The 20,894-nt window shown below is 41.8% G+C and overlaps 1 protein-coding gene across 1 annotated transcript in view; it reads left to right on the forward strand.

Annotated features, from left to right (window-relative positions):
- LOC128734974 (serine/threonine-protein phosphatase 4 regulatory subunit 1-like) overlaps positions 1 to 20,894 on the forward strand; it is a 367,083-nt gene that overhangs the window by 331,454 nt on the left and 14,735 nt on the right. The window contains exon 4 of the mRNA XM_053829397.1: positions 17,780 to 17,931. Coding sequence (XP_053685372.1) covers positions 17,780 to 17,931 — 152 coding nt within the window. The remainder of the gene's footprint in view (positions 1 to 17,779; positions 17,932 to 20,894) is intronic.

A 20,894-nucleotide genomic window follows, 5' to 3' on the forward strand; every position in this document is an offset into this window, starting at 1 on the left:
ACAATAGCTGTAACTAAGCTCCTTAAGTAAACTAACTTTATCAACTGCATACCAGTTTCAAGCCAGTTACTTAAAGTTGACTAGTGCTGCAAGTCATGCAAAAATTGTCAAAGTGCGAAATCATCACTAATCATTACAAGGTGTGTAATTTTAGACTAATACTTTAACTCTTAGTGGAACTACAAACTCTAAAAAACTGACAATATGATATACAGAGTACAGACATTTTTAAATTTGCGTAACAAACTGCTGAACATTTTCGAATTAGACCAAACTCGTGTTTTTAGTCTTTGACCTTGGAATCATTACTTTCCCCTACCGTCCCCCCATCAATTGTAGAACCAACGTTTCAGTTCACCATTTCGGAGCCTTTCTCCGAAAACCCGCCCTGAGAATCGCGACCAACACGCTGACAGGCGAACAGCGTCACGCGCAGTACCTTGCGGGCCTGCATAGTGTCCCTAACAGTAAAAAAGTTAGATTAAAACTTCTCGGTCGGTGCTTTCAACAGTTGACGGAGGAAGAGGCACAATTTGTGTCTAAAAGTAGTCCAACCACATACGCCGCTACTTTAACAAGGGGGTTGTGCAGTCTCCTTTTGTCCAGCGCCTCTGCGGTTCATGGGCACACGGGTACCAGCGAGCCGCATGCCCTGGCGGATGTTGTGGGTTCAAATCCGGTTATAATCTTAGATTATAGCTTGGTTCGACCCATGCACCTTCCAGCATTGGACAAAAGGTAGGAGTCACAACGACTACTTGTTAAGCGTAGCTACCAAGAACCCCCCCCCCCCCCTCACCTCCTGCTCTTTCCCCTCCACTCCAAAAAAATTTTCATTACTTTCCCCTACCGTCCATCAATTGTAGAACCACCGTTTCAAAAAATATTAATTTTCGAATTGTCAAGCATTGTCGAATTATACCCGCATCGTAGTCCTACGTGAACCCCTGGTTCGTTCCCCTTGGCACAGACCTTCATACTTCATTAACGTCCCCCTTAAAGGCCTAGTCTGTATCTATTTATAGCCTTTTCATCGTTTTTATTTTCTTTTTCTGTCGATTCTTCGGCGGTTTCTCATCATATTTTTGTCATCCTTAGTCGTTTTACTCACTTGTCACCACTTTTTCGTCATCTTTCCGTCGACTTATCACTGTCTTTTGGCGCCTTTTCGCCGTCTTTTGTCATTTCCTTGGTGCGTTTTCTGCGTATTCGCTGTCATTTTGCGATCTTCTCGTCGAGTTTTCGTCACTTGCTTGTCGTTTTTACCTTTGTTATACTATAACAAAGGTTTTTATATATGTTTTTGGCATGTATGACGCTTTTTTCGTTTTTTGTTGTCTTTAATATCTTTCCACCGTCATTTGTTTCGGCGTCATTTCTTCTTCATTTAGTCGTCCTTTCTGCGTTTCGTCGTCATCCTTATATCATCCTTCCTTGTCGTTTAGCAAAGTTCTTTGGTCTTTTCATCCTTTTTTTTAATTTTTTCATCGCCCTGACAACAACAATGCTGTCTGTTTACTAGCTTTTAGTCGTTCTTTCGTCATCTTTTTGTCGTTTTTGCATGTTTCATCAATTTATAACACGTTTTAAAAGTTTTTTGTTCCATTTTGTCATGTTTTTGGTTGCTGCATCATATTTCTTGGTTATTACCGTCATAGTTTTGTCGTCTTTCGTCGACTTTTCATCAAATTTTTATCTCATTCATCATCCTTTTTACGCCCTCTTTTTACCATCTCTTAGTTGTCTTTTCTACCTATTTTAGTCTTTTTTCATCGCGCTTTTGTTATGTTTTCTGAAGGCTTTTAATTATCGCCTAAGAGACTAAAGCTAACTAATACAAATAGAACTAGAATTCTAGCTACGTGGTTAAAAAGAACGAACAACTTTTTTCGCTTGATAATAGTTAAGGATTTTGATGGTCTATCGCACGACAGAAATTGTATTGCGTATTGTTGTATTGTCAAAATGTGCGAACAAATAGAAACGAAATTATTTCACTTTTTCGCGTATTTAAACCAGAAAAATATCAGTATTTTTATTAATGTGAATATGCTACGGTCAGAGAGTGAAAGTATGAAAGTAAAGAATATAATACTAAAAGTGGAAATGCATACGTTCGCATTGACAGTACGGCAGTATTACCGTAAATCTTCACTTTTTAATAAACAGTAAAGTTAAGATTTTCGGAATTTTATTCACTGCATTTGGCGTGATATTTGTAATTGAAACAAATTTTCCGTAAAATTTATGAAAACCCGTTACGAAGCTGATGAGTAAAACGTTCAACATGACGAGCGCGTTGGTTCAGCGATCTCATTGAACAAGCATGCCAACACATTGTTCCTGGTGCTAATTCAGTATCAACAAAGGAGGTAAAAAGAGAATGTGAACAAGCTGTTTTACTCGATACATAATTTGTGTTTTTTCTTTGGAATTTTATCAGTAATACTGATTCAGATTCACTGAAACCTAGCACTAGAAAGATTCGCTGCTGCAATTATTGATTTCAGCGACAGTAGCGACCAGTTCTCGCCCATAACTTTTCGAGTAATAAACAGTGCGACAGAAATACGTCAAAATATGTATGAAAAGTGTTAGCTTCGGGGTACAATGCTGGTCTAACAAAGTCGTCGTATGTTTGAATCTCGCTTGGGCCGTACTACTAGATAGAACCAAAAGAATCGTTGCACTAGCCCCGTTTATCAAAGTTGTCGACCCTTTCTGAAGTTCTGATTTCATGCCATAAGTATTGCTAAGACTTGCCGTCGTCAACGCTATAGCTCCTAAACTGCTGATTCCTAATCTATTCTTCAAGGAACAACTTGTTTTCTGAGTTCGGTTATTGTTTCTCTTAGATCAATCATTGTCCACCCAATACTTTTTTCTTTGTAATATTAATGAAAAATAACCTGACACACGACCGAGTGCAATTTCAGCGAAAGCCTACAGCACACCTCATTCATACGAACCTGCCGGAACGGAATGGGCCGGCCGTGCATCTTGGGTGGTGTTAATAAACTTGAACTGCTCCATAAACATAAACAGTGCCCGCCCAGTGCCGGCTGACCCTTCTGGCTGCAGCTGGCTGGCTGACTGGCTGGCTGACTGGCTGGCTGGCTGGCGGTGGCGTGCAAAACATTGTTGCTGCTTCGCGCTTCTAATGTTTAGCTTTTAGCCCTTTTCGCCAAGCAAGCACACACGCGCCCTGGACGGCTGCACTTTATTGGCGATCGTTTTACGACTTCCCGGGAATGGATCCGTCTTCTACGAACCGGTTCCGTCCGTTCAGGCTAAGCCTCTGCTCGCACGGAAAAGAAAAGTGTGCATTCTACGTAATAGTTTTGGCATCAAACATGGTGCTTAACGGAGATAAAAAAAATCTTCAGAAATTTTAGGAGCAGAAATATGGAGAATAGAAACGCCCTGCCTTATGGACGAACATCACTCAAAAATTGCACAAATTGAAGGATTAAGTTCAAATATCCAACAGGCAAACCGTCGTATGAAACGAAATCAATTTAGTGCTGCGTCGAGAAGAACAAAACCCCATAAGCTCACGGTCTCTTCTCACTGGCATCCGGAACTCTGTTACAAGGCTTCACCATCAATGTAACCGGCCTGCATTATTAATGCACTGCAGAGCCGCAAGACGGAATATTTACTTCTTCCGTCAGTAACTCTTTCTCTCTCTTCATATATTTCGGTAGTCCTATATTTATGCCCCCAACAAAACGCAATTCCAACAACGGTAGCGCCCAAAAAGGGCCAATCCGTCGGCCATTTCCGTCATGGAATCTTCCATTCCTCTACGCATATGAAAAATGTGAGCATTAGTGACACCCTCCTCTCGTCCTTTTCGTACGATCCATGCCAACCACCTTCTAGGCAACCACCATCCAGCAACTATGTATCGCTGCGCCAAGGCGACGGTCTAACGTACAAGTGTGTTAATCTCACTCGTTCCACCGTTCCAAAATTCGGCACTATTCAATAATTCATCTTTACTGCCAGCAATTTTCCAAACCACGCACTGCCTGACTGCCTGCCAGCCAGCCAGCCAGCCAAGGCAGGACGGACAACCTTTGCCATTTACAGTGCCACCCACTCGGTGCACACCGCACCGTCCGTCCACGTACCACGCCCGTTTGCCACCCACTCGTGCTCAGTGCTATAGGCTACCTACAGGACTCCGAGTTACTGGCAAAGTTTCAACGGCAGCCCACCCAACAAACAAACAAACGGAAGGGATTGCTCTCTGTTATTATTGCGCCCTATTCCACTGGCTGTGCGATGCTTAGGCAATTCGTTATCAGACAACGCGCAGCATTCGCGCAAGAACGCACACCGACAAAGCGCGCAAAGGATGCGCTTTTCCATTGTGTAACTGTTTCGCTACAGGCAGCAGAGCGCGGTGTTGGTGGTGGTGTCTGTTATCAGCATCGAACACCGTCGACGTTCGATTTTCTCTTGAATTCTCCTTGCCTGTCTCTCTCTTCGGATTTCTCCTACTGTGTCAACTTTTATTTTAGATAACTCGCTCACTATTTGGAAAATCGCCTAATCGAATTTTCCTCTCCCTCTCCATCCCGGAATCTTGGAGAGTCAATACGGTTTTCTTTCTGCTCGTGGAGGACGCCCTTTTACCACGGTTTCGAAAGTTACATAAGTTGCTGACACTGTCACATACACACGAACGAGAACCAGTCATCGAGTAAGGAAAGAGCGATCGAACCTTTAGAATGAAAACAGAAGCTTCGCTGATAGCACAAGACACGGTTGGCGTGTCCTTTTGCGTTACCGAATGTGTAGTAACAGGGACACGAACACGCCATCCGATCGACCTGCAAAACTGCTCGCTGGCGGGCTGCGGACTCTCGGCTCCTCGGTGGTGGCAGCAGACTACTAGCAAGTGTGATTGGGTGTGACTGAGTGCTGCCATCCATCGCCCGTTCGGTACGGTTCGGTTCGAGGAAAAGATGATTTATGTGTGGAGGACATTTTTCCGCCAGGGCGTAACGCCCAAAAGCAAGGATTGTAATCGGCGGTGGGCAACGGTACGGGGCCGACTTCTTGTGCGGGGTTTTTAGTGAAGGCGCAAAATGGGTCCGCGTTTCTACTAATGTAAATGATATACCGGAAGTACAGTTTTTAATGTTGTTTACCAGTTTATTTTGATTTTTTTTTTCATTTTACCGCGTTCTTTCAAATCTTCTTAAATCTTAGATGATGTCATTAACTGCAGTTTTTAACCATTCACTTAATTTGGGGAAGCTTCTTTTCCTTCTTCTTATGTCAAGCAGTTGTTTATCGTTAAAACTGATCTTCGTTTTTGTTTCTATTAAAATAAAATTTGACCAAATTGCCAAATCTAAAGTAAAAATAAAAAAAATGAGATAAAACTGAGATGAAACAAATCAAATGGTTAACTCCAACAAAATAGGTTAAATTTTGTCTTAATTTTCATCTCGATGTTACTTCGTTTTTGTTTTAGGTTTAATCGGTGTCTTTTTCTCAGTAATCCCAACTGATCATTTAAGCTTTATTACACACTTATAATGGCTTTTAGGACCAAAATTGGCCACTAAACCTGCAATAAGAAGGCTATAAAACCCACATTGAAGTTCTTTTACCTAATGTTAAAACTCACTTTCCTCTCAATTCGGTTTGTTGTTATGAGTGGTTTCTGTTCGGAACCATTTTCTATTTTATAGAAACAACTTATTTATACGCGTACTCTAATTCTAATTCTTCTAATTCTGATTCTAATTTGACAAACAGAAATCCAAGCAACAGTGAAGGTTTTATTACACTGTTATGACGGTTTTAATGACCAAAATTGGTCAATGAACGTCGTATTTCGTCTGTAATTACAACCGGGTCCCTGACAGGACACCATATTTTCGTGGTTAGAATTGCAGCTCGCTTCCTACACGCTTTACAAATACAAAGCTGAACCCAAGTCACAATTCTAAATTTTATTAGGTTCCTCTAGCGGTTTCCATAACCTATTTCATAAAACCGCTCATAAAACTATGCGCTCCACCAGAACTTCCTGATGATCGCTATAAAACTGCCTGGTCGAAAGGCATTTTTCAGAAGATTTTTATAACCTCTTTAAGAGTCAGGCTATAAGCTCAAGTAGTCGTAAGACGCTATGCAGAAAGCAGCAAAAAAACCGGTTAAGCTTTCGCTGCTTGACAGCCACCGCCATAATTTGATAATGCTTTTCGCTTTTCCAGCCCGAAAAGCTAAATCAGTCCACCTAGCTTTGTAAACTTGAAAAAACATCAGTGAAGTTTTACTGTCAGATCATCCTGATTGATTTGGTTTATAGCGACCATAATAAAATATCCCATAGAATCTATACCTATAAAAATGGATTTCTGTCTGTCTGTCTGTCCGTATGTTCCTTATAGAATCGAAAACTACTGAACCGATCGGCGTGAAAATTTGCATGTAGGGGTTTTTAGGGCCGGGAAAGGTTCTTATGATGGTTAGAGACTTCTCCCCCCACTAAGAGGGGGGGCTCCCATACAAATGAAATACAAATTTCTGCATAACTCGAGAACTAACCATGCTAATGGAACAAAATTTGGCATGTGATTATTTTAGGAGACAAGAATTTTTTCTATGGTGAATTGAGACCCCTCCTCTCTTTAGGAGGGGACTTATGACTCCTCTCTCCTTCAAGAGAGGGGCTCCCATACAAATGAAATACAAATTTCCTTATAACGCGAGAACTAATCAAGCAAATGAAACCAAATTTGACATGTGAAGGTTTTTGGAGGCAAGAATTTATTCTATGATGAATTAGGACCCCTCTTTACTTTAGGAGGGGGGCTCCTCTACAAATCAAATACACATTGTATCATAACTCGAGAACTAATCAATCAAATGGAACCAAATTTGGCATGTGGGGGTTTTTGGAGGCAATTTTTTCCATGATGAATTAGGACTCTTCTTTTTAGGAGGGAGGGGGGCTCCCATACAAATGAAATACAAATTTTCTCATAACTCTGAAACTAATCAAGCAAATGGAACCAAATTTGGCATGTGGGAACTCACCTCCGTTGACTACCACACCATTACCTATGCGAGCTTGATCGCGCTCGGTTCCTCCTGCCAACAGGTACTTGGTTTTAGACGGATTCACCACTACTTTGGTATACACTCAAGTACTTTTTTTACACGGCTGGATTTTTTTTGATTATTAAGAACGGAGCAGCTTAGAGATCATGCTTTTATTTCTCAATACATTTGGAAAGGGCCCGACCTATGTCACGTATTTTGTAAATGTTCCCTAAGTTGCACTGTTCTTCAGTAATAAAAAAAAACGTGTAAAAAAAGCCTTGAGTGTACTGCTCAGCAACTGCCTGGAACGTCCTTCCGACAATGTCCAAGTCGTCGGGAAACAGATAAATTGGCTGGATTCGTTGAAGATCGTGCCCCGCATGTTAAAACCCGCACGTTTCATAACACCTCCTAGCGCGGTGTTGAATAGGAGACAGGGAATTCCATCGTCGTGTCGAAGTCTCCTGCGTGTTTCAAACTGGCTTTATAACACGCCCAATGTCCTCACACAGCACTGTACACCATCCATCGTGGCCTTAATCAGTCTTGTCAGCTTCCCGTGAAAGCTGTTTTCGTCCATAATTTCCCATAGCTCTTCACGGTTGATAGTATAGTACGCGGCCTTGAAATCTATGAATACGTGGTGCGAAGGGGCTTGATATTCGCGACACTTTTGCAGGATCTGTTGCAGCGCAAAAATTTGGCATATCACTCTCTTTCCGCTCCACTAGTAGCCGTTGTTTTGCTCAGATCCTGACTATCAGCCGAATAGTAAAGGTCCGACATTGCTTCCTTGAGGTACACTCAATAAATGGATGCGTTTAGGATCTATTTCATACTTTCATGGGAAATATTTGTCGGTTGGTTTAAGTGCTTACTGGTTTGGACAAGCAGTCGATATCATATTGGCCCCAAAATTTACGTTCAATGTGACATCTAGTTCCTTCGAGTGTGCATTTCAGTTTAATTGCATCCTTAATCCAATTTTCGTGACAAATTTTTGATCGCAAAAATAAAACAAACGCAATCTGTTAAAAACCTTAGAAAACCAAATAAAGCTGAGCTTAAAAAATTCTTAAACTAAACAGTTTAATCGCTAAAGAGTCAGACTAAACTAGTGACAATCGTTCCATTAAATAAAATAGACATCAGACTGTCTGTTTCATAGATACCAATCATCACTTTTAACGATGGCAACAAGCTCAAACTGTTGCATAGCCGTAACTGTGCCACGGTAGGTACGTACCGTCAAAATTGCGATACAAGATTACCACCGGTGAATGCTAACTATCTCATTATCAACAATTATGTCGCTGTGCGGTGGTCGCGTTGACAAACCTGTTGCTTCTCAATTAAACTGCTATCAGTTAATAATTTATGAGCTGTGACTGTGACTAGCTAGTAGCGCCCCAACAACTTTGGCCCGCGCCACACCCATTCGAAGTGCAATCCACTTGTCTCGCGACACCGCACCGCACTGCTCGCCCCACTGACTGACTGTTCTGCTGCACACGGAACCGAAGTTATGTACTTTTGGCACTAATTTACAAGTTGTGATTACATACTCTGCACTGCCACCCACACTCCCAATATCCACCGAACCAAAATCCTATTAATGACATCCTGCTTTCCCCGGCACTCACCCCGGCAAAATTTCAAAGGATGTATCAACCAAAAATGCACTCCTTTTCCTACAACATTTGCTGGTGCTTCCGCCATCGCCGGATTATTCTCTCGTTTCGCTACTATTTTTTCCCAGATTTACGGCGATAATTGTTGTTATTGTTGACTTCCGCTCTACTTTGGCGTCCACCCGTTGCTGACCGAAAATTTCGAGCAACGACGACGCTCCGGCTCAGCAGCAGTGATAACAGCATCAGCACTGCGAAATAATCTCTTCAATTGATACCACACACACGATTTACGATGAGATTCGTGCTCTACGGTTGAGAGCCACATCAGCCTCGCGCTCTCCTTTCGCCACGACGCGTCGGATGCTGTATTGTGCTGGTGTGTCGGTGTCCGTGTGTCTGTATTCGAGGTCCGTCTCTCGAGACGTTATAAAATTCTACTCCGAATTGGAAGCGAACGAAAGGTTGTAATTTAGAGTTACTGAATGGTGATAAGCACGGTTAAACAATTGCTGTTGGATTTTGTGATGTTCGCTAGTGACAGGTGAAATGTTCTGCATGTTTTACACCATCTTTTTGTTTGATGTTTATGTTGAAGTGCAATGCAGGTCTTGTGATGTGTTGAAATGTACGTACAATTGCCAAAGAAGGCAGCATTATCAGATGTCGTTTGCAAAGTTTTTCTGCTGGGTGTGCATTAGAACGCTTCGTTTCCTATCCATCTGTTTGCATTGTGATTGCAACAAGCTAGCTAGCAATTTAGGCCAAAATATCAGTTAATGCTAGCAACGGGTAAAATACTATAAAAATATGGATCTAGCCTGAAGTGACATAACCTCAAAGTAGGGTGTAGTGTGCAAAAGGCAAAGGCGTGAAGAAAATGCGCAACAACATCTCAATTTTTCAACAAATTCCGATAGCAGGAAAAGGATGTTCGCTCCCGGATAACTCTTACTCTCGTCAGCGAGCCAGAAGAAGAGCGAGACGGGCCCGTACGGATGTGTTGGTTTCCTAAATCCAACCGACCGACCTAGGACGCTGGCGTCCCCGGTGTAGTGCACGGGCACGACACTGATAAGAGGATTGGAACAGCAGATAGATAGCAGATGATATGTACAGCAAAACATAAATCTAAGAGCTGAGCAGAAATCTTGCTGGAATCAGATAACGAAGAAATAACAAGAGAAGTATGCTAATTTGCCAAACATTGAAACCACAGCCAATAGATTTATTTTTCTGGGTTAAAACCTCTCACTTTACAGTGTTTCCGGTCGGAGGGATCAAAGGTCAAAACGCTAAATTCCTTTCGTTTGATCTTTGAAGCTTCAAAATGGTTGGTGAACTGAAATGGTTGTTGTTGTGGTAATACAAGAACGCGTACGAGCGGAAAGGTCAGTTTGACCATCGAAAGATAAACAAAACCTTCGCTGTGCTGCTGCTGCTGCGAAAGTGATTTCCATCTGCAAACGCAAACATGACCAATTTGACACGGCGGGCGGGCGCGGGTGGATAGTAAGCGTGAGAGAGTTCAGAAACAGCAACGGGACGGGACGGGAGGGATGACGAAACAGCACTTACTAACGCACGTCCGCTCCCGCGCCTACGCAGAGAAACACACGCACGTACGCACCAACACAGTCTGACCCACCCACAACACCCCCTGTCAGGATAAATCAATATTGTTTCGTGCGTGTCGCACGGAAAGTTTACTGTAGGACGCTCTGCTTTGTATGTGTGTGTATGTGTATTTGTATGTTGAATGAAAGTGAAATTGTACTGACGTTTTTTTCCCTGTACTTTCCTGGTTGTTGGAAGCTGTCCCAGAAACAATCCGCTTTTCGGTTGAATCAAAACAGAGCAACGACTTAAAGGTAAACAAAGTGGGAAAAACGTTTTGTTGCGATACAGCGAGCGCAGCAGCAGCGGTGGGTGATGACGAGTGGCAACGGACGAACGGACTGTTGGTTGGTGGGTTCGTATCAGCTGTTCGTTCCTGTATGCATGTTAAAAATTAGTGACAGGAATTTTCGCAAATGCCCTCCTCCACCCGCAGGATTGTTGTTCTGATGGTATATGACGGTTGTTCATTGCTGACTGTTGGTGGTGTGAGTCCTTTCAATGCGTAAATTTTTAGATTCGAATCTTTACACTCGCATCTCCACCAGTATCACAGGAATGGTGCTAGTAGGTACAGGTATCGTTTAAGAGTGATGAAGCTTTTTTTTTCCTGTATGGACTCATCACTGCGACCAGTATGGTTAGATCTATTGTGATATCGCCCGGGTGTTTGTTGTATAACCCGCACTGCATTTATTTTGGCTATAGTCGCTATTGATTGAGCGGTATGCTTATTGAATTTTTTATGCGTGCTTGTGTGTAATTGGGTACCCTTCTTTCAATGCTTTACTCTACTTTACCCACCTCGTTCCACATGACAGCGCGCAGTCCCCAATTATAGTCATCCCTGGCGTAGCAAACCAGTGCATTTTTACTATAAGGGTCTCATTTTTGCACTGTCAATAGGCCATATCGGGATAATATAAAACTCAGCATGAAGGAAGGGCGATGAGGGGCCTGAGAATAAACCCATGCTAAAGTCACTTTGACATCGAATGGCCTGATTCTACTAAGATTCGAATCCATGACCATTCGCTTGTCAAAGCAGACTCGGTAACCTTGCGGCTACAGAGCCCCCCAGGTATGATGTGTGCTGATTGATGTGATGAAGCTTATACGAAAGTCAATTTCAATCAAACGCAGGGGATTGAATTCTGCACTCCTGCTCCTAGCAGATTAAAGTTTGTTTTAACGGATAAATTCGCGAAACATTTCATGATTAGGGATCTGTTTCTGTGGCAAAAATGCTAACGTTTTCTAATGAATAAGACCATGAAATCGGAAGTATGCAAAAAGGAGTACCTCAACGGCCCCGTGACGTTTTGGCCTGATCTAGCAAACTGGCATTAGGACGCGCTACAATGCTACAACAACAATGAGATCTAGGAGAGCTGAATCCACCATTTTTTTAGAAATGTCCAATACAAAAGTACTAGACGATAAAGAAGTGCAAGTTGAAGATGCAGGAAGCAGTCACCAGCAGGCTTACCCCATGTTCTGCAAATAATCTCAATTCTCAGTGTTTTACAGTAAAGTGCAGAAGTGGAATTGCTTTGCTTTCTCTCTCTCTGTTAGACGTTACCTTCTCCGAAAAGCGAAGAGAATTTTTTTGCAATGTTTTGTTGACTGAAGTTTTTAGAGCGTCTTAGTAGAATACGAAACCTGAAATTTCAGACCATGTTTGGTTGCTTTGCTGTGCCATCTAATGAACATCTATTTTGTTTCTTTTTCTTTTTCTGCCGGAGCACCTCAGAATGCATGCTCTTAAAGTCCAATGCCAATTATTTCAGTCAGTATAATTACCTGTCCGATATTATTATCTTCTGTAGTCTCCAATGTGTGCTGTGAAAAAAAGATTAACTCTTTTTGTAGTTGTGCTCGCACAAGATGAGTGGTTGTAAGAGAGCAAACGGTTGAACCGGAAATGAAAGCACTTGGTCAGTCTTGGTTAAATTGCATGATATTCGAGGCCAATTCACAGTTTTTTTCAGTTTTTTCTCTTGTGGCATGTTGCACCGTCTTGTTGAAAACACTGCTCCTCCATATTACTAGCACTCAATTTGAGTACTACAACTCCGCGATCAATTGACAACCCAGTTAGCTTTTATCTACAATGCTGGTCTAACAAGCCAGTCGTCGTATGTTCAAATCTCGGCTTGGCAGTGCGGCTAGAGTCAGTAGGACCATTAAACTAGCTGCGTAATTGTCCTATCCTCCTGTAACAGCCGGCTGCGAAGTTTAAGCCTAAAGCTTTGCTGATTTTAACTCGGTGATCATGACTCTCTCTGTATAGTTCTATGAGTTTCTTGAATGGTTTTCATAAAATACCTTGTCCAAGAAAATTCTCTTCGAAAATCTTTGAGTAAAAAGTAACCCACATTTCTGGAGTGATCTCATTAACCCATTATGACCCGGGTACACCTAAATTTGGTCCAAATGAAGTGAAACTGTGTAATCCATTATATTATGGCTCGAATGTGCCGGGAAACTCAAAATCGTCATTTGAAATGGTTTCAAGGCCAAAATATCGCAGGTTTTATATTTCATACGCTCAGTTTCAAGTAAGCAAATTACAAAGCAGTTTACACATTTCTTAACGAATTTTGTGATAGACTTTACATATAAATACCATTTTACATTTCAGGTAATGTTTCATCACAAAATGCAGACTTTTCCATGCGTTTTGGAGACAAAGTTTTTTTCGCCATTTTTTCAACTTTTTTCCACCATTTGTCACAACTTTGCACTGTTGAAAATCCGTGATTGATGATGTATGATATACCATACGCTAGGACATAATGGGTTAAAGGTGGGTTATGTCGGGTGTACCCCATTTGGTATGCGGACGTTAGACATAATGGACAATTAGGCATGGCCGATTCACGGATGGCCGAATTACGAATGGGCGAAATACACATGACCGAATATCATAGAATACTAGAGTTTCTTTTAACACGGATGAACTCAGCTTTTTGTGTAATTATTCTTTATCACATTTATTTTGTAGGTTTTTGCATTTTTGTCCTTAATTGCATTTGAAGGAAATTAGTATTTTTTTGAAATAAATCATTTCAAACATTTGAGATTTGACTTAAATTAATTAAGGACGCTTATTCTCGACTTTCGTTGTTGATCTTTCATCATTCGCCTTTTATCTATGTTTTCCTACACCAGACACTCCCTTCCTTTCTAAAATATTTTTTTGAGTTTTTGATCTTTTCCTTCGTGTGGTTTTTCGGTTCGGTGGTGGTTCGTTCTCTTTAACATCTGCCTTTCTGGCATTATAGCATTGTCTTTTAGTCAAATTGTTAATTTTTTATTGTCTTGTTGCGATTTTAGTAACTTTTAATTGCGTCTTTTTGTTCTCATTTGTAGGTTATTATGGCATATCTTGTCACCGAATTGTTGTCACTTAATCTTCTCTTCGTCGCCTTTTCTACATCTATTCGTATTCTTTTCGACGCTTTTGACATTTTTGTCATTTTTTCGGCGTTTTACCAGCTTTATCTTTTATTTTCATCAGCTTTTCATCTACTTGTCATCACTTTTTACCGCCTCTACAACGTCTTTTTGTCTTCTCATCTCTCTGTCGTATTTTTGTCGCCTTTTTATGGTCGTTTTGCATGACATTTCCGTCGTCTGTTCGTCAGTTTTTGACACCGTTTTTTGCATTTTGCGTCGCTTTTCTTCGGCATTTTACCGTTGTTGTCGTCCTTTTGTTGCTATTTTGGTACCTTCATTTTGGTATCGTCATTTTTTTGATTTTTCTTAATTGTTTTTGGTTATGTTTCCATCGTTTTTGGTTGTCTTTTCATCACCTTTTAGGCACCTTTTCTCTTTGTTCTGTTTTGGTTGTCAAGACAACCCAAACTGCCACAAAAGACTCTCGCAGCGGCCTTTTAACCCAATGCCTTTCTGGCATGTGAAAAAAGACAATCAAAATGTTGTTTTTCTTACTGTCGTTTCGTCCTTTAGTTGTATATTTGTGGATTTTTTTTCATTTTTTGACGCTGTTTTGATTTCTTTTCGTCGTTTTCATCATATTTTCATGTGATTTCCGTCGTGTTCCCCCTTCGATTTTTGACCTTAGTTTTTGACAGTTTCCGTTGATTATTTTCTGACGTTTTTGTAGTTATTTTTGTTGCTGCTTTGACATCATGTCCCTCAAGGCAGCAACATGGGACCTCTCCTGTTTGTGTTGTTTTTCAACGATATTGCGACGCAGCTTGGAGTGGGATGTAAACTGATATATGCAGATGATCTGAAATTATATTCGGTGATTCGTTCTATAGATGACTGTGTCCGGTTGCAGGGGCTTTTAGATTTGTTTGTAGATTGGTGCAGGAAAAACTGGCTTGTGATCAGCATCCCGAAATGTCAAGTAATGACTTTCCACCGCATTGCCAGTCCAATCGTCTACAACTATCAAATAAATGAACATGTACTCACTAGAGTTGATGAAGTTATCGACCTGGGGGTACTGCTTGACGCCAAACTCACCTTCAACTTGCATCGCACCACTGCAATAGCAAAAGCTTCTCGACAACTAGGTTTCATCGCTAAAGTCGCTCATGATTTCAATGATCCACACTGTCTGAAGGCACTATATTGTTCATTAGTACGTCCACTCATTGAAAATGCTTGCTTGGTATGGTGCCCTTACCAGCTGGCATGGAATCTACGCATCGAACGAGTTCAAAAACATTTTGTGAGGCTTGCGTTGAGAGATTTACCTTGGCGTGATCCAGCAAATCTACCGCCGTACCCCGATAGATGTCGTCTCCTGGGTCTCCAGACACTTGAGCATCGCAGGAAAGTTCAGCAAGCAGTGTGGCGAAAATATTAAATGGCGAGATCGATTCACCGACAATCCTGTCTGCCTTAAACATTCGTGCGTCGCAACGCTCACTTCGATTGACCGGATTACTGCAGCCGCGATTCCACCGGACAACCTTTGGATTTTACGAACCAATAACGGCCAGCATTCGAACTTTCTCCGCCGTTAAAAGCCTTTTTGAGTTCAACGAACCGTCGTATAAGTTTTTACAAAAATTAAACAGTATAAGATTTTTATGAACATGACTTAGAATATGCAATAAGACATTTTTGTTAGTTGAATTTTTAATTAAACAAATAAACAAATTACTACGAACAGCTCTGTTCGCTTGACGGTAGTAAAGGATTTTAGAGCCCTATCGCACTACAGTAATTATATTGGGAACTATCAACATGTACGAAGAAATTGAAACGAAAATCTTTCGCCTTTTGCCATAATCCAACAGAGTTAATGTGAATATGCTACGGCCCGAGAGAGAAAACCTGAAAGTTAAGAACATCTTGCTATCAACGCATAAAATACTGAAGAAATTCTATCTGTTGTGAAAAATGCAAGTTCCTATTGACAGCATCGTGCATTATCGTAAATCTTGTTCGTTTCTTTTTCTCAGAAGAACTTTTTAAGAAACTTTCATTATTATTCACTTGTACGTAGCGTATTCGTTAGGTTTTTAACTGATAAGAACTTTCAACCATTTCCATGAAGTTTATGAAAATTCGTAGATACGAGCACTTGATCCCTAGGTCCGTAGCACCTAGGCTTTGCTTCGTTTTTATTCGAGAAAATATTTTTCGTTAAAACTCAGGTGAGTACGGATCCGGTCTTTTGTGTTTCAGTCTTTTGTGAGTCGGCTAAATAGTGATTTGGTCTTTCGTGTTTCGACCAAATACATTTTCGGCCTTTGCCAAAAGGTCGTTATACCTTGCGTATTTATGCCAATGGTCCCTTATGAATATGCCAATGTTTTTATGGCAAACGACGTTATGTCAAACAATCTTAATGGCTGCCAAGGGGTTTTATAGGAGAGCGAAGTTTGGTAAATTATGCCTATTGTCCAATATATCTATCGTCCATTAGGCCTAATATCCATTATGCCTAGTGTCTGTATGCCTCAAGTGCGTATGCCTAACGTCGCGCATCCGGTTTTGTCATGTTATGCTATGTATTTTCTCTAGTAAATCCACAGCAGGAATATTTTCCATATATTTTTTTGATGTTTCGTCAATTTTCTAACATATTTTAACTCTGGTGGTTTGCAATTGCATTCAACTGAAAGTCAAATTTTCTCCAATCCATACGATTACTTTCGACACGTGCCGAGTTTCTGCTTCAATGGTGGATGACCTTTCACATTTCACCCAGACTGGTATCGATTTTCCACAACCTCTTCCTGTGGCCTGTACATCATCACATAGTAAATTCTTGACATTTCAATTTCTTTACCACCACCTCAGTAATACAAGCGGCAAGCAAACGCTACCCATCTACCCACCCATCCATCCTTTCTGATAGAGTAAAATCGTCCCGTTTGTTTGTAGGTCAATTTCCATCGATAGTGAATTAATTTCCTATTTGGTGAAACACCCCCCGAACTGGGCCGCTGCTGCTGCTGCCTGCCGGGTCTGCTTGCCCCGTTAGCGATTTTGTTTGCTGTAGGTATTCGAAGGATATACAACACGCACCCGGTTTCTCACACAAAGCGTTCTCGGTTTCTATACTTTTCTCGCACCGACTCGGATGAACAAATAGTGTGCTATTTCCTTCACCGAGGAACCAGGGTTTAGGAAACTTGTATAGGGTGTGATATCAAAGAAGCCTAATCGTCGTCGGGGATAATTGTTTCTTCTACTTGATGGGAAGTAATTTGTTAGCAAAAGTGGTGCGGATGCTTTGCCTTTTAAGAAGCATTCATCACAAATTGAATCGTGAATCGTGAATGGGAATCCACAATTGCCTAATTTTCTTTCGTTATTCTGAACAACTTAATGTGCTTGTCTCGTTTATTGGTCCTTGCTTCTCCGTAACATGTTGGATGAATTCGATTTTAAAATAGTTATTTTTCAAATTCAGATTTTCCATCAATGGAGGTTATTTGAAATAGCTTTGTCTATTTCACAGAAAAAAATTAATATGAGCTATTTTCGTACACAAAATGTTAGCCATTCCTCCCTGAGGAAGCCAAAATATGGCAAATTTCTCCACCTGAATACCTCCGCCAAGGACGGACGGACTGGGTTCGTCGGTCGGGTACGATAAATGCAAGTCCTGGTAATTATCATATTTTCACATCCGTAAGCATTCGCGCATTCCACGGTGAGGCTGCTGCTAGTACTTGCTTGCGCCATGCAAGCTGCAACGGAAGGACCGGCTGACACTCATCCAAATGGGCAGGTTGCTGCTGCTGCTACGGCTGCTGGATTGCATGTAGTGCCTTATAATAAAGTGGGCGTGGTTTCGTTACCTTTACTGAGCACTGTTTTTTTTTTCTTGCCGAAAGCTATAAAGGTTTCGCTCGGTGAAACATAATTACCGCGTACGGTACGCCGCCGTTTTATACCAGAACTATCCAGAAACGTTCATTTGAATACTAACAATTTATCCATTTCTACACTCTTATTTGCAGAAATCTCGGTACGATCCAGTCTATCATCATGGCTGCAGCGGCTCTGCGTGAGTTGTCTCGATCGGGAACAGAGCGTGAACAGCGAGTTCGGCCGGTGTGTGCTGGAAAAGGTGCTGAACATCACCATCCGCTACCTCACAGATGAACCAGGGGTAAGTGTCCATTCTAGGCTATTATTCCAAGTACCTACCACATCTCTACGCTTTAAAATTCAACAAAAACAACCATCAAACTGCGAACACCGCACAAAAAAGGATCTGCTCCGGCTGGTGCTAGTGCGCTCTTCTGCTACCTTTAACGTTCGTCCGGGCGCTTTTCCACTAGCACAGCAAAACCAAACAAATCAACAAGTGGATGAAACAAGTGAACCAAAGCCGCACCAAACCGTAATCACCGTCACCGTCGACTACAACCATTTGCCACCTTGTACCATCGCCATCGCATCGCCCACATCAAATGGGGGTGGTGCGATGGTGAGCCTGCTCCTGTCGTTTCATCTGTGAGCCCGAGTTTGGTTTGGCCAAACGACGAGGCTGTCTACTACCAGTGAAAAACAAACGCCGACCAGCACGCCGCTCTGGTTGAAAGAACAAGCATACCAAGCGAGCGCGCAGGATGCGAAAAAGTGTATTTACTCCTGCCCACTCGTTACAGACCAGTGAAAATGTCCCGAAGCTATGAGGGACTGCTGCGCGCACCTTCAGCGGAGGACAAGGCAAGGCAAGGCTGCGATACGAGCGCAGGGGGAGGGGTGATAGAAGTGGAACAACGCCGGCGGGTGTTTTTATTATCGATAAAATGACTGTTGATTATTGTTTTATGTCTTGTTTTTCCGCCCACCAGCGCGCCCAACGGGCACACTTGTTTCAGAATTCAGTCATTTGTTCGATGTAGGTTGTTTCGGTGGAACGATAACCTGCTGAACTGAACTGTGTGTGCTTGTGTGGTTCGGTATCGGAAAATCCTGCAATCTCGAACAACACCTTGGGCGGTGGCGGCGGCACGGCGTCCACACTGGATATCGGTCATCAGAGTCCCTCTTTGGGAGAAGTTGTACGGTGGAGTTAAAGTTAGAGGAAAAGTTTGCTGTTGTTTAGATTTTTAGTGCACTTTATTGTCGAGAGGTTGAATTCTGTGGACCGTGAAGATGTGATTATTGGTTTTTTTTTAAATAAAAGACGTTCATACGTTCATATACTAGTTAGTCTACTGAACATCGACAAATAGTGCCTGACTTCAACTGAAGCTGGCTTGAAAGTTTACAGCAAATGTCGTAAAACTTCCTTGGTATCCTGTTCTAAATCCGACGTATTTTTGAATACCATTATGGCGGACAGCAGTTGAACTGGTCTTACGATAAACTTAACAATTTGCTTTGAAATTTTCGGAGTAGGAATGACTGCTAAAACGGGAAGTCGATGCTCGACTCCTAATCAAATCCAAGAGGCAAAAGGTTTTACAATGCAAAGTTTTACTTCACTTTAGTGGCAACGACCTGTTATCGATATTGTGCGAAACGATATCAGGTCCTCCAGTACTGGCGGTCCTGGGCTTGACGGTGCTGGATTTTCCCCAAGGTCACCGGTCTCGTGTAGGTTCTCTGCTGAACATAGTTTTGGTTACTTTTTCATCGGACATTCTGGCCACGTGCCCAGCCCAGTGCAAGCATATTTGTACATCTTGATTCAATTTTCCTTTTCCAACTTGCAATTCATGTGTCTGCCCCACATTCCGTTTTCCATCGCAGAATTTTACGCTCAAAATCCCCAAACACTCGTCGATCAGCTTCCTTCAACGTCCAGCATGATTTATATTCGCAAAGAACCACCGGAAGAAAAGTTGTTCTGTAAAGCACGAGTTTCATACGAATTCGTAAACTATGAGATTTTTGCTGGCCACGTAATCCGCTAAAAGCTTGATTCGCGGCGACCAACCTTGTACTTCATTTTGGCCGTACTAATTGTGAGCCCCAATTTCGCTGCTTCCAATTTAAAAGACTACGGATCTTTTCTGTTGTCCTGCAGTTGATTCCGATGATATCGATGATAGCATGTGTGATATTTCCACATTTGTTCTTCGTACTGCACCTTCCAAGGCTGCCGTCCATCCAACGTCACGAAAGCGGGGAAACCTCAGGCTATTCTGTTCTATTCTAATACAGAATTTTGGCCCATCCAGCTAGTTTCGTTCGAAAACCATGTTCCAGCATTTTCTGCCACAACTTATTTCGGTTGATCGGCTCGTACGCTGCCTTACAGTCCACAAACAGATGATGAGTAATGAGTAAATTGTACTCCTGCAACTTTCCTAGTGACTGATGCATTCCGTCGTGGAGCGACTCCCAGTCTACAGAACAGGATTCTGGAGAACACCACCTTGTAGGCCTCTGTTAGTTTTTACACTTGAGTAGATGTGCTTTTCTACAAATAGGACGAATGGACTAGAGCTAGGGCAAATGAGGCCATCCATTTGATGATTTGTACAAATTAGTAGAAGCACTTGCAATTTGAGTTTTATTACGCTCTTGTTGTGGTTCTGTGATCCTATGACCCTGTTCCTGTTGTCGTTTAGAACCGAAAATAAACCAAAATATTACTAAAAACGTTAAAATGGTTTAACAAATGCGTTAAAAGAGTGTTATTGCTATGGGGGCTTTTCGTTATCATGGTTAGAAAACAAGAATCGGAAGCGAAAATGGACTGATGTATTAATTATTTTTCAACTAGGCCTGGGGTAAAAGCTGGGTTCCAATCTGGTTATAATTTGCTCCCATTATTAGCGTGGTTCAATCCACGGATCCCCATGGAGCATGGGTAAAGTGGAGCGTTATACAAACTTAATAAGCGTTGCTTCAATGTCCCTCTCTTACCTAATTTTCCGTTCTTTCCCCGTCACGCCTTGTCTCCGTTGAGATACTATCAACACCATTATTTCATTACACTCAAGTCGCTTTTTACGCGAAGGATACGTCCTGCGTAAATCAAAACCGCGTAAATTCCGAAATTCGCGTAAAAAACCGCGTAGATTCCAAAAATCGCGTAAAAACCGCGTAAATTTCGAATTTCGCGTAAAAAACTGCGTGATTTCCGAAATTCGCGTAAAAAACCGCGTAAAT

The sequence above is a fragment of the Sabethes cyaneus genome, chromosome 2, assembly GCF_943734655.1.
Source record: "Sabethes cyaneus chromosome 2, idSabCyanKW18_F2, whole genome shotgun sequence".
Taxonomy (NCBI): domain Eukaryota; kingdom Metazoa; phylum Arthropoda; class Insecta; order Diptera; family Culicidae; genus Sabethes; species Sabethes cyaneus.